The sequence below is a fragment of the Papilio polytes genome, unplaced genomic scaffold, assembly GCF_000836215.1.
Source record: "Papilio polytes unplaced genomic scaffold, Ppol_1.0 DF822511.1, whole genome shotgun sequence".
NCBI classification, from domain to species: Eukaryota; Metazoa; Arthropoda; class Insecta; order Lepidoptera; family Papilionidae; genus Papilio; species Papilio polytes.
This window is the reverse complement of record NW_013526693.1, coordinates 902,275-915,866: the sequence shown is the minus strand read 5'-3', so window position 1 is coordinate 915,866 and position 13,592 is coordinate 902,275. Positions and strand designations below refer to the sequence as shown.

General features: G+C 32.6%; 1 protein-coding gene across 1 annotated transcript; it reads left to right on the top strand.

Moving 5' to 3' along the window:
• The first annotated feature begins 1,137 nt into the window (after nucleotides 1-1,137).
• LOC106106043 (muscarinic acetylcholine receptor M5) lies at nucleotides 1,138-4,771 on the top strand. The gene is made up of 5 exons (XM_013286571.1): nucleotides 1,138-1,214; nucleotides 1,366-1,516; nucleotides 2,433-2,616; nucleotides 2,688-2,990; nucleotides 3,093-4,771. Exons 1-5 carry the CDS (start codon nucleotides 1,138-1,140, stop codon nucleotides 4,769-4,771), a joined length of 2,394 nt encoding a protein of 797 aa, XP_013142025.1.
• The last annotated feature ends 8,821 nt before the right edge of the window (nucleotides 4,772-13,592 follow it).

The following is a 13,592-nucleotide window of genomic DNA, read 5'->3' as shown; positions in this document are numbered from 1 at the left end:
AAATTTATTGTTTTTGGTGTATTTTGTTTTGTTTTTAGTGCATTTTGTTTTGTTTTTCGTGTATTTTGTTTGGAAGTCGGTTTTGTTTTTTACTAATTATCTATGTAGCTGTACTAGAAATCGGGACAATTTTTATTGGATTACAAAAAAAGTTATTCTTTACATGTAGTTTTTTGAAATTCGAACATACCGAGATTAAATTTCAGATACGTAACGTAGGTATAATATAAATTCGTCTAACATAATTATTAATTTATAAGTCGGGTGTATGTAGATGGCTTATCATTTAATCCAACACGAAATATCATTTGTGAGCGGTGTTAACGTAATTTGCCTCCGGCATCGTGTCTCGTTTCACATATTAATCTTAACTCTCTATCAAATATTCTGAAAATATTTTATTAACCTAATACAATTCCTCACATTAACTTGACAAATAGGAAAATTTACAACATAAACGGCTGAGATAATTTAACAACAAACTGTCAATCAAGTGCAGCCCTTAAGCTTCTTTCAGACGTCACCAGAAACAGATGGCACTGTCTAATGTAAAAAATGTCATCCATAGATATAATTAGACATTTATAGTTAGAGAAGGCCAATAATAAACTGGCGATATTCAAAATCGTTCAGCAACATTTACATATCTTTAGAGATTAGCTTTGCAACGTGCCACTTGTCTGTTTCCGGTTGCACGATCAAACGCAGCCACCCGACCGTCGCTTACTTTGCAGATGAGGTAAGGGCGCGGTCGCATGGATGACACAGACGCCCGCCGGCTGCGGACAGCTAACGACAATCTGCACGCAGCCTTATCACTGACACTTGTGAGGAACAAAGAAATCTCATTTATAGTAATGAAAATTGAATTTAATTCACCTACCGTCAACTTCTATAATGATATAGTCATATTGATAAAAATGAGGGGAGAACTACACTATATTTATCTTCCCATAAATGACGTCACTGTGATATGAATTGAATGTCCACTTCATGACGAATCATAACCTACAAATTATTCATAATATTCGAAACACATCTTTTTGTTACAGGTACAATCCTAACAAAGTTGAAGACGAACATATTTACGCATTTACAAAGCAGGTGTGATACAACCGCAATCATCAGCACAGAACAATGAACGGCACAGAGGCGACTGACGTCAACCGCTCCACCCCTATCTACGCTATCGGCACGAGCTTCATCACGCAATGGTTTCTAATTATACTTTTTTACATTCTTTACTATAATAACACTTAAAACTGCATATGATTTAACATAAAAAAATGTTTTAAACGCATTGTTTCAAAGCAAAATAATCTCTAATCACAACAACAATTAGCACATATTTCTTTATCTTTGTAGGAAATTACAAAAATTCAAACAACGGACTTGCGTGCCATCTTCTTCGTATCCCGAATGCCAGGGTTACCTGATCTCCAATAGCACGAACGACACCGATCTTTATTATTACAATACCACTATAGATACAGGTCTCAGTGGGGATGGCACTTTGGTGAGTAGACGATCTTACAACGTCAAAAGTAGAAACAAAACACTTTGCACAAACGCAAAACCGTCGGCAAGGAATATAAAAAAAAAATAGTAGCATATGTGTTCTTCCAGACTGGTGCGTCTATGCCAAATTTAACCGAGATCAATTGACATGCATCCATCTTAAGCTAAACTTCCGCATTAGTAAGAACTAATATTACTAAGTTTGAAAGGTTTATTGGTATAAAGTGCTTTAAATCTGTGGCAACAAATTAGCTGGATACTTTTATAACTTTGTGTATAAGAAACATTAAAAAATAAATGTTTACCGCAATTAATTTCAAAACAAGTTTAAAATGATAGCAGTTGTAAATGAGTAACACAAAATATTTAATATTCATAGCCATTATAAACTACGTTATGAAAGTTTAACAAAACTCATTTAATATAAACAAAGTAATCTTGAAAGCGAAACAAACATAGCATTCGAAATGTAAAACGTTTCATAACTTGAACAACAAGCCCGTTGAATATTGTTCAGCGAGTGCTGACGGCAAATCGATTGTGAACATTATCATGTGTTTATGTCACGGCCGAGGCGAGGGAATGTCGCCAACGGAGCGCCATTATTACCTACACAATACCTGGGCCATCCCTCATATTGTTATAGTTGTACAAAACTAAATACGCCTAATGTTATGTTAGTTTTGCGATATCTCTAACATCTGGTTAAAACTTGAGTCAACTTCGACAAAATGTCTCTACTGTCTCAACAAATAGAAAACAAAATACTTAGTATGTGACGAGTCTTTCAAGTCTAGTCTTTTTAAATAAATTACATCCGTCATTATTCCAATAGTGATACTAAAATGCCTACTTCCTTACTATGCTTCAATATGATATACTAAGTACTATTAACATATTCTTCAATTCCATAGGAACCCGTGCTACCGCCATTCCCACTTTGGTTGGCAGTCATTTTTGCCACATGCTTGGTGCTGGTTATTCTCCTGACCGTCAGTGGAAACGTACTCGTTCTTTTGGCCTTCCTCGTGGACCGAACAATACGACAACCTAGCAACTACTTCATCGCTTCCCTTGCCGCTACTGATTTACTCATAGGTATGTGGTGACACCATAGTTGTAAGGACATTAATACTAAAGATTAGGAATAAAATTAACTTTTATTGCAGGTACTTTATCACTTCCATTCTACACAGATTATGTATTAAAAGGATACTGGCATCTAGGCCCATTACTCTGTGATTTATGGCTATCAGTGGATTACACAGTATGCCTAGTATCACAATATACTGTTTTACTAATAACAGTCGACAGATTTTGTAGCGTAAAGATAGCAGCACGATATAGAGCGTGGAGAACGAAAAATCGTGTCATTTGGATGGTTACTGTGACCTGGATAATACCAGCTTTATTGTTCTTCACAACCATTTTTGGTTGGGAACACTTTGTGGGCTATAGGGATTTACAGGAAGGTGAATGCGCCGTTCAATTTTTAAAAGATCCTATATTTAACACAGCTTTAATAATAGGTTATTATTGGACTACACTTTTTGTCCTTATTGTATTATATGCAGGTATTTTTAAAACTGCTTACGATATGCAAAAGAAAAGCGAAGCGAAACAAAGGAAGATGCAGTCGATGGTCGCTTTAAGCGCTGGAGTAATGTCTGGTATGGCCGGGCGGGCTGCTGGTATGGCGGGCTTACCAAAACCTACCATTTCCAGTGAAGATCAGGTGAAGGTATCTGAAACCGAACAAAAAGATTCCACAGCAAAAGGATCTTTAGCTGCCCCATTACTTAACTTAGGCGGATCTTCAGATTCTAATTCTAGTCAAAAGTCATCAGCTCACAAAAGTAGCGCTACGGCTACTGGTACATCGACAACTGCTGAATCTGATGGAGACAAGAAAGAAGATCAAGTAGAGGCAGAGAGATCAAGTAGCCCGGCCTTTGATTCCGATGACGAGAGTACTACTCAATGTAATGTAAAAAAGCGACCATCAGTGGCAAATTTAGTGATGCAAACCGGTGCAATGCACTTACTAAACAATATGCGCTTAAACGGTGGCATGCTATTAAAAACTGACGTAAAACAGTCCCCAGTTCTTGATAAGCTTGATAAACCGAAAACATCCTTGTCACAAATATCTGAGAAAAGCCTTCTAGATACTGAGAACCCAGATACATTTCAAAGTAATAGATATATATCAGCACCAGTTACCACATCCTCCGCTAGTGTTATATCGCCAGATTCTTCAGGACTTGCAACACCATCTGAAAGAGAGGTATCAACTACAATTGCTCAAAGAATCATTCCCCCTCCATCAGAATTCAGATGCAGCCCAACAGTGTCTGAAAGCCCACCATCTCATTCCGAATCATCTAGAACTAGAATTATTAAACTAATAAGAGGCGACGGAAGTACTTACGATGTGCTTGTAGGAATGGATGGTGCAGATTTGAGATATATGGATGAGAGTTCAGTTAACGTACCTTCACCTACCAATGAAAGCCCACCTTCGTCAATCACCTTCCCCACAGCTACCGAACCATCATCTCCCCCGATTATTTCGGGTAATGTAACAAACACTTCGTTATTGCAGGCTGCTCTTATACGAGCAACAGCTGAAGCTCAAGTGTCACAACCCAAAACTAATGTATCTCCTTCACCACCCGTTAAAGTTAATACTGAGGTAAGTTTGACTCCAGGAGAACGACCCAAGCCCGTGATAACCCTTGTCTCATCATCTTCCAATAATAATGAATCTCTGCCCCCTAAAGAAGTCGAAAATAAAGCAGCCCCTATGCGATTAACACCAGGTGTAAGTATGGCGATCGAAAGTAGTGAAGTTTCAAGTCCAGCAGTCAGTGGTACTGGCCGTTCCGACTCCAAGAAGGAATTCGTTAAAAACATTGGCAAAAAATTAAAATCAAAACGTTCGAAACGCGACGGTTTATTTCCAAGCATTGGTAGACAGAAATCCAAATCGGAAAACAGGGCACGAAAAGCATTTAGAACCATATCGTTCATTTTAGGTGCTTTCGTCGTTTGCTGGACACCATATCATATTTTAGCTCTAGTGGAAGGTTTCTGTACTGACCCGCCTTGTATTAACAAACATATTTATATGTTCTCTTACTTCTTATGTTACGCTAATAGTCCGATCAATCCGTTTTGCTATGCGTTAGCGAATCAGCAATTCAAGAAGACTTTCACGAGACTCTTACGGGGCGATTTCCACATCACCTAGTCCATGTATGTTGGCTATAAAAATGCGTAAACATACACGTACAGTGTTCATATAAAATTGTTACGCACATAAAAATCTCAAAGGAGATATGGTTATAAGACAATACAAGTTTATAAATTTAAATGCTTTGGATGTATAGATTTTAAATCGAAGATGTTTTAAAGTATAGCATAACTTTTCTATGTTGAAAATTGGAGTAAAAAAAAACATTTAATAAATATTAGTAATACATATACGTAGTTACAAGATGTATATAATATAGTGAATACGTTTTATAGTTTTAAGGAATTTACTCCATCTTTGAAGTTCGGAACTGACAATAAAAGTTATTGTAAATATTAATAGATAGATTTATGTAAAAGTCTCTTTATATTTCTAGATAAAATTATATTAATTCGTATTCCTGAAAGAAAATGTCAAATTTGTTAAGAAATCTTAAATGTTACGATTATTTTAAAGTCGTAAATTGAATCAAAGATGTCTATTTTTATGTAGTCATAAATGATCGTTTTATTTTCGTTTTACTGTAGATTTACGCTTAAAAGCTTTCAGCCAGAGCCCAGCTAAAGTTTTTTAGCGTTAAGAGTGTTGTCAATTGTTAGTTACGTAGAAAATTATGTACTTCCTGTAGTTAAGTTTATCAATTTAGCGTCAATAAATGGAGTCAATTAGGAAAACGGGAGGTTAATATTTTTAATTACCTCAGTGTATGTTACATCCATTTAAACAAAGTTGTAGTGAATCTGTACATGTTAATAAATTTGTATACTTAAAAGTAACTTAGATATTTAGTTATAGGCATTTAAAAATAACGACCCTTTATTACTATTTTTAAATAATTCTTCATATCCTCTAGTCTTTTATATAAAAGGCCTAATGGTTAGTGAAGTTGTGTTTTGTTTTTCCCTCATGAGTTTTCACTTGTTTTATGTATTTCAAAAGCATTGTTGTTAATGAGATTTTTGGTATATAACGAAGTATATATTTACTTGATGTGACTCGTTAGTAGGTAAAGATAATACAGTATTATTGTAACAATAAATGAAAGACAAAAGGTGAAAACATTTAGATATAGCTTGATTACTATGAATATCAAATATAAGATAATAGAAAGTACAAACTCTTGATGTATATTTATTCTTTACATTTTATTTTATTTGTCCAACGTGTATTTTAGTATTGTGTTAAATAAAAATGGCATTTTTTTATTATAATAGTCATTTGTTTAATTAAAGTATAGTTAAGTACACTAGTATTGACAAGATACAGGTTTCGTTTATTTATTTATTACAGAAATTGATCCATTTTTATATTAATATATTTATTTTACTTAAATTTAGTATATTAATTGTAAATGATATTATTACACTTTTATTAGAGCACATAGACATTTACCAATGAACATCTTTGTGTTGACTTTCACTTGTTTATTTGTTATGCCAATAAGTTTATATTCCTGTGATAGTTTCCCATTAAAATATCCAATTAATTGAATAATACTGTCAATAAACTCTTTTCTAAATATATAAAAAGCATATAAATGATATCATATCGATAAATTTAGTAAATGTTAGTTTATCAAATTGCCTTGAATGTAAAAATGTATATAAGCTTATGTAAAAGTATGTGCTTTATAATATCAGTATTAATTTTTCATTAAATAATAGAAATGTTTATTTGTAAATAGAATAGTAAATATTGTTGAATTAAAAATAAACACTCAAATGTGACTACGCCCTTATAAAGTTGTTCAAATGCTTAATGATTGATGTATTAAGAGGAAAATAATTTTAAATCATTAAATGAAAATATAGTATTATACATGTATTTTATTTAATTCCATTAGCTTGTAAAACACCTTATTTCATATATTTGGAGCAATTTTAAATCGGAATTTATACAAATCAAGCAAATGCAATTTATAAACTTAATTACATACTAACTGGTTTATACTTTGTGATTTTGTCAAACGAAATTAGTGAAAATTGTGAATAATTAGGAATCCAAACACGCAGAGGTCAAACGCTTTCAGTAATTGTTTCTTACATTAAGCGCATTTATCAAATGCCGTTCAAATATCACTAAGGTTATGACTTTTGTTGTCGTTTTTCTTTTTTTTCAACATTAAAAAACAATTGACGGTGTAAGAGTGAAGGGAAAAAGGAAAATGTTTTTTTTTTTATTCGATTCTTGATAAACTCGAATCTTAGACTTGTGGATTTTAAGCATAACTTTTTTTTTAATTTTCTGTTCTTTTATAATAGTGAATACAAATTTTAGCACAATCCGTATTATAATTAAAATGGTTGTGATGATGTTCTTTTTATTATACTTTATACAACGGAGAAACTTTTTACTGAGAGCTTTCAGAACAAAAGCACTCGTGTGATGAGCGTTCTAAATGACGTACCATTTCGCTTACTAACTTTATTTCTTTTTAATTATGGAATCTTTCTCAGGGAAATTATGCTTGCAGATTTTATTCCTTTAGTTTTGCAAAATTGACCTGAAAAATAAGTACATATAGCCACAACAGAATAAAAAGCCAGTTAATAATTCTTTACCATTTATAATTATACGAAAATCAGTTCTAATTTCCGCAATATGGTGAAGTTTTTCATATCTCCGCTCGTGTTATACTTACATACAAGATAGTCTATCTCCTGACGTCCTAGAATCTAGAAAACAGGTTTTGGACTCATTTAAGTTACAAATTATGATGATGAATAAAAAATGTAAAAAAAACTGTTAATGTGTTATTTAAACATGTGACCATCATGTTGTTAGTATTTTTATACGTGTTTTCTAAGAAATAGCTCTCACAAAGAACGACCTATTGTTCTGAGAGACTCTACACTTTTCTTTTTTTTTTTCAATGTTTAGCCCCTTTGAAGAGTACGTTTTGTTTATTGTGTTTTCCTCATTTGTTTGAACGAATTACTAAATATGTTAAAAATAGAAAAAACAAATTTAACATAAGAAACTAGCTTTTGCCTGTGACTTCGTCCGCGTGGAATTAAAAAATCAAAAGTGCGTAGCCTATGTATTCTTCCAGACTACCCTCTACATCTACACAAAATGTCATCGACATCTGTTCAGCCGTTTAGGCTACAAACTCTAACAAACATCCATCCATCCATCTAAACTTTCGCATTTATAAAATTAGTATGATACAATTTATTTAGTATGATATAGATTCAATTTGGAGCAAAACACTTAGCAATATCCTCCCCAATTATTAAATAGTGACTAAAGCAAGGTATTTAAAGTTTTTGAAATAGATTAGTGTAACCTCTCAGTGACTATTTAACAATTCTGAGTACGGAAGTTAGTGTGTAAGTATATCAAACATTAATACAACAACTAGCTTACGTCCGCAATTCTGTCCGCTTAGTATAAAAGAAAACAAAAGAAAGTAGCCTATGTGTTCTTCCAGACTATCCTCTACACCTGAGCCATATTTCATCGAGATCCGTTCAGCAATTTAGATTACAAACTCTAGCAAACATTCCATCTATACTTTCGCATTTATAACATTACTAAAATAACTGAAAAAAGCAATATAAAGTAAGTAATAACAGCGAATATAAGTAGTTAATACAGATTTGCTAAGAGATAAAGGGAAATGCATCGCACAGCGTAGATATGAAAAGCTTTTTAAATACCTTTTCATAGCTTTCATTTGAACGGGATGGGAAAGCTGTGGGCAAAGTCTTCCTTTAAAAAAATCCTTTCATGCGCGTTGAATACAGGATCGGTATGTTAAAAGGACTCTACTTTACTTAAAAAAAAAACTATGCAAATCTTGCATTTTTAAACATCAAATATTCTAACTTTCTAACTATTTTAACATACTAGTAAAAATACAAAATATATTGTAAATAAATGGTCTTTTTGCTACGTATTTGAGAGAGAATTTGTTTAGGTCTGATTTTGTTTTGTTTTTTGTGTTTTGTTTTAAATGTAAATGTTTACTTTATTTTAATGAACCATTACTAAGAACTCTTCGTTAGCGTTAATTAATATAGACAGGATCCAAGTAAGTTAATTAGTTCTAACTTTTTAATTAGTAATACTTTTTAAATCAAGAGTTTCTAGTTACCGATAATAAAATTTTATTAACCGTCAGTCAAATGTTACGGAAATTATAACTAACAGTAGATTAAGTAATTATTTATTTGAAACTGAGAAAGATAACTAATTATTTTACAACTATCACTCACGTCTATTTTTCCGGTGGCGGCACCGAATAGTTTCGGACCCATCGGGGGTTTACCCTCAGGGCGAGGGTTATTGGACTTCTTTCGCGGTCGCGTCACGCCTCACATTGAGAGATTTACTTGAAAATTCTATTTCGCATTTTAATATAATTCCCAATAGATTGATGACGGATGATTTATAAAAAAAAATTACAATTAAACATGAGAATGTATTAGCAAAGCAATTCGTCTAACATAAGCAATCAATCTTGTCCCATAATCCCCGGATGTCGAGCAGTTTAATCCGTTTCGCTTCGATATATCAAATTATTTGTCGTGAGGAGAATTCACCTAACATTTAATGATTTAAACATTTTCTGGAAACTCTGCTATTTCCATATATTAAAACTTTAATTCTCACGTCTACTGTAGATATTTTATGACAAAGTAATTTACCGATGACACTCCGGTGAAGAACACGAATTAAATGACACCACATTCGTCAAAACCGCTTTGGTCACATATAAACATACTTACATGTCTTTACTTAGAGATGGATGGATTGCGTGAAAAGTGACTCAATCTAAAACGAGGTGACGACTGAGATAACGTACGATAGAGTTCTGTGGAGGACAAAAACCTGTTGCGTCGACCCTAAGGGAGTTGGATAAGGAGGAAGATGATGATGACATATCTTTACTAAAATACTTCTTTGTCAGTCGGGTAAAACATCGATGAAAATCTTTCGCCACATATCCTAATCGATATTCCTATCGCAAGTTAATATGTAGAGACTTGTTAACAGGTGACGTGATACATTTAATCAAATTACACTTGAGGTATTTAATTATGTTATCAATTGGCTACGATCAAAGGCTGCGCGGCATTTACATGTCAAAAGCACACGCTTGCAGGCGGTAGCTTTTGACGCAGGGACGCTACGCTTGCCACACGTCGACGAGCTTCCAGGAAAGCTTTCTATGCAGGATGTGTACGCCGCTTACTGGATTTGAGAGGTATTTTAATATGTAAGTTTTTATATATGTGGTCCATTATGAGAGCGCCTGTAACTTAATTAGAGGTCCGATTTTAAGATTATTTCATACCTTTAGGAGTAAATAACCATAGAGGAAGTATGTTAATTCTCATTCAGATTAACTATTTATATTCGTGACATATTTAAATCTCATGTTTCAAGAAAAATGTATGAAATCCAAGCAGAAAATAAACCGGCTATCAGTGTTTACTGAGGTCTATTTACCGTAGACAAAGTTTAAATTCAAACTTGATCCGAGCACGCAAACGGATACTGCACATAAAAATATCATTTGCAAATATGTTTCAATTCTATTAAATTTATATTTAGCTTGAAAAAAGCTCTATAAAGCTAAAACAAATCTACTTATGTTTTAAATTAAGTTGTACATAGATAGCTATAAATTTTTTAACAAAAGAATTAGATATATAATTTATAACACGACTAAACTCAAGTGGCAACTTTCGGCTTAGTTACCAAATTTAATAAGTCAAAAAAATTAGACTTACAGCCGAATATTGTTACGAATGTTAAACACTTCGCGTCGTAAGAGCCAATTACAATCTGTCATACATTTTATTTCAAGTTTAAGAGCGCGGACACTAATTTGACTAAATTATCGCCCAACTGTTTTATCACGATTCCTATGTGCTGATATTGAAGTGCACAACAACTGTACAGTTGAATTGGCTGTGAAACAATCGCACAACAGTTGTGCGATAGTTTGATCAAAGGTGTGCGCACGCTCCATACGTAAGTTTGTCTTTTACGTTATACCAATTATTGTTATAAGTCGGGTGTTAGACAATTATTTAATATAGCCGTTTTTTTTTAAAAGAATAAAAGAGATCGCTGTTTTTTTTTTCTTTTAGAAACATCTAGATATTTTTATCAGCAACTTTAATTTTAATATTACGTATTCTGTCGCAATGAATTCAAATATTAATCTACCAAAAACGTTAGAAATGGACGGAGAAAACTCAAGAACGCGAATCTAAATTGTTGACGACAATTACTTGAAATTGCTTTTTTTATTTACCGCTGTGTGCCGACGTCTTTGCTTTATTGTCGTGTTTAAATAAAATTTATTCATAATTTATCTTGAAGAGTTCCAAATACGAAATTTGAAGACTGTATTTTTTCTTTACTCTTTTATCTTTCGTTACCTTTTAAGAAAATAATTTGTACTAAAAATGAATACGTAATATAGCGTTTTTCATGCAAATATATTGGTTTTTTTGATAACTATTTTAACTTCTTTATTACAAAGAAAAATAAGCTAAGTCACTTTTTACTTGATTGTAATAATTAAAAAGTAACATTTTACATAACTGAAAAGAAAAGGAACTTTCTAGAAGTTCTTAGACGATATAGAAATTGTTTCTTAAAGATGACTTTACTTCTATGATTAATATTTCAAAATAACTAAGCAGGTTTGTAGCTACTGCATTTTTAATATTCCTTATGTAAAGAAAGTGAGGTTATAACCAATACTGAATGGCGATAAGCTAACACTTAAACTACAAATCCCTTAAAACTTAAGACGTCTATCAGATTGTGAGCGATAATACGAAGCGAAGTATTTAATATTCGTTTCAGTATATTGCCTTAAGATTAGTAGCAGATTTATAAAAAAAATAATAAAAAACACTCATGCAATCATTTAATCAGTATACAAACAGTAACGAAGTTAAAACAAGTGGCGATAACATCGCTCATTAACTTGAAACTTCATTACGTGTATTGCTCCCGTTTATACGATAATTGTATTTACTTGAATATTCGCTGCGGAAACAGCTATTGCACGTTTTATGTTATAAAGTTCAAAACAAATCATGAAATAACCAATTTACTATCGAAGTTATACTTTCAATTGATACGTGATTTAATAATCCTTTAAAAATATATACTTTTTCTAATTTTGCTGAACAATCGATTGTTTTATTGTACAGTTCAACTGTTTGTTGCAGGCTTAACTACTAAACTATTGCTGTATTTAGTTAAAACTAATTCAAGAAATGGATGGACGTTTCTTTAAATAACCAATAAGACGTTTTCGATTATTACCCTATTACAAAACACTTGCATCTTTCAATGAAAATAGGCAGAGCATATAAAATAAAATATCAATATTTCATTCGAAAACGGGTTAATAAGTTTATTGTGATCAAAAATCCCGTAACCTAGAAGTTATGCAAATTGACGCGGTCCCAGCCGACTCCTCTTATCTTGTCAACATTAATTCGTTCCTTCAGTGTTCATTGTCTGTTTATTTTAAATGCAAAACAATTTAGGTTAGCATTAGCAATTGACTGTTTACCTTGAGTGACTTTGCGTGCGGAAAATTGTGATCGATAGCTGACTTCGCGTAATTGAGGTGAACCTACATACGGCGCACGATCCGATGCTTGCTTTCAAGGTTAAATAACGAATTACTCGATCCAAGCTTTTAGATTAAGATCGATTTCAAAATCAGCATTTAATCGTTCGTAAAACACGTAGAAAAATACGTTGATTATAGACTTTGAATGAACAAAGCAGTTAGTAATTCTCGTATATAAAATGCCGAATTTATTACAATATAAAGACAAAAAAGGTTGGACAATAGAAAAAGTCACCTATTACAGAAAGATATCTTACTAAAATCATAAATGTGAGAGTTTTGATGTATGGATGGAAGTTTGTTAGAGTTTGTAGGGATCTGAACAGATCTCAATGACATTTTGCATAGATGTAGAGGATAGTCTAATATGTATTCTACATAGGCTACTTACTTTTGTTTTTTTTTTATAATTCCTCAGTTACGGAGTCGCAGGTGAAGCTAGTCATCAATAAACTATGCACGAAGGAAGTTCCTTAGTATAGATTTAAAATCAAACATAGACATGGTTGGCGCCAACCATGTTGGAATGATCAAGTGATCAGTGATCAAGTGATCATTCCAACATTCTTCATACCTTCTTAATCTATAAATAAATTTAGTATTCAATCGAAAGATAAAATACTTTAAATACAGCAAACGTCGGAACTTTCTAACTGAATAGCTGGAGTGTAAATAAAGATACGACAGACAGGACGAGTCTCTCAGAGTCTATTCACACTTTGCACTTCTCGGAAGCAGTAATCGCCTCCGGCTGCGTTCCTTTCACCTTCTACAAAGAACAGTCTTCTCTTGTCTCTTTATAACTATAGAATGTTTGTTTAAAATCTGTATTGTTTTAGGACGTCGACTCTACACATTTTAATGTTTATGATAAAATATTGACTGCATTATTTTTAGAATCTTTATACAAGTAATTGTTACATAGTGACTTTTGAATTTAATTTCTCCATTAACAAAATACCCACAGCCATTTTAAGTTTTTTAAGTTGAAATATTTGTTATCCAAGTAAATCTTCTGCTATCCGGATAAAGTGAAAAACTTCGCCACAGTCTACGGTTTGCAACTTAAGATATTAAAATGCTTAATTACAAAAGTACTCATTAACCCAGTTTCACTTTCTTGCAGCGAAATACTAAAACACTGCACTACATTGTACTCATATACTAAGAACGTTCGAAGATGGAACAAGAAAATGTTAGAAC

Bases quoted from the DNA above. Each gene is read 5' to 3' on its own strand.
- LOC106106043 (XM_013286571.1), top strand. From the start codon at position 1,138: ATGAACGGCACAGAGGCGACTGACGTCAACCGCTCCACCCCTATCTAC. The intron at 1,215-1,365 runs GTTTCTAATTAT...TTATCTTTGTAG, and splicing joins ACGAGCTTCATCACGCAATG to GAAATTACAAAAATTCAAAC. The intron at 2,617-2,687 runs GTATGTGGTGAC...CTTTTATTGCAG, and splicing joins CGCTACTGATTTACTCATAG to GTACTTTATCACTTCCATTC.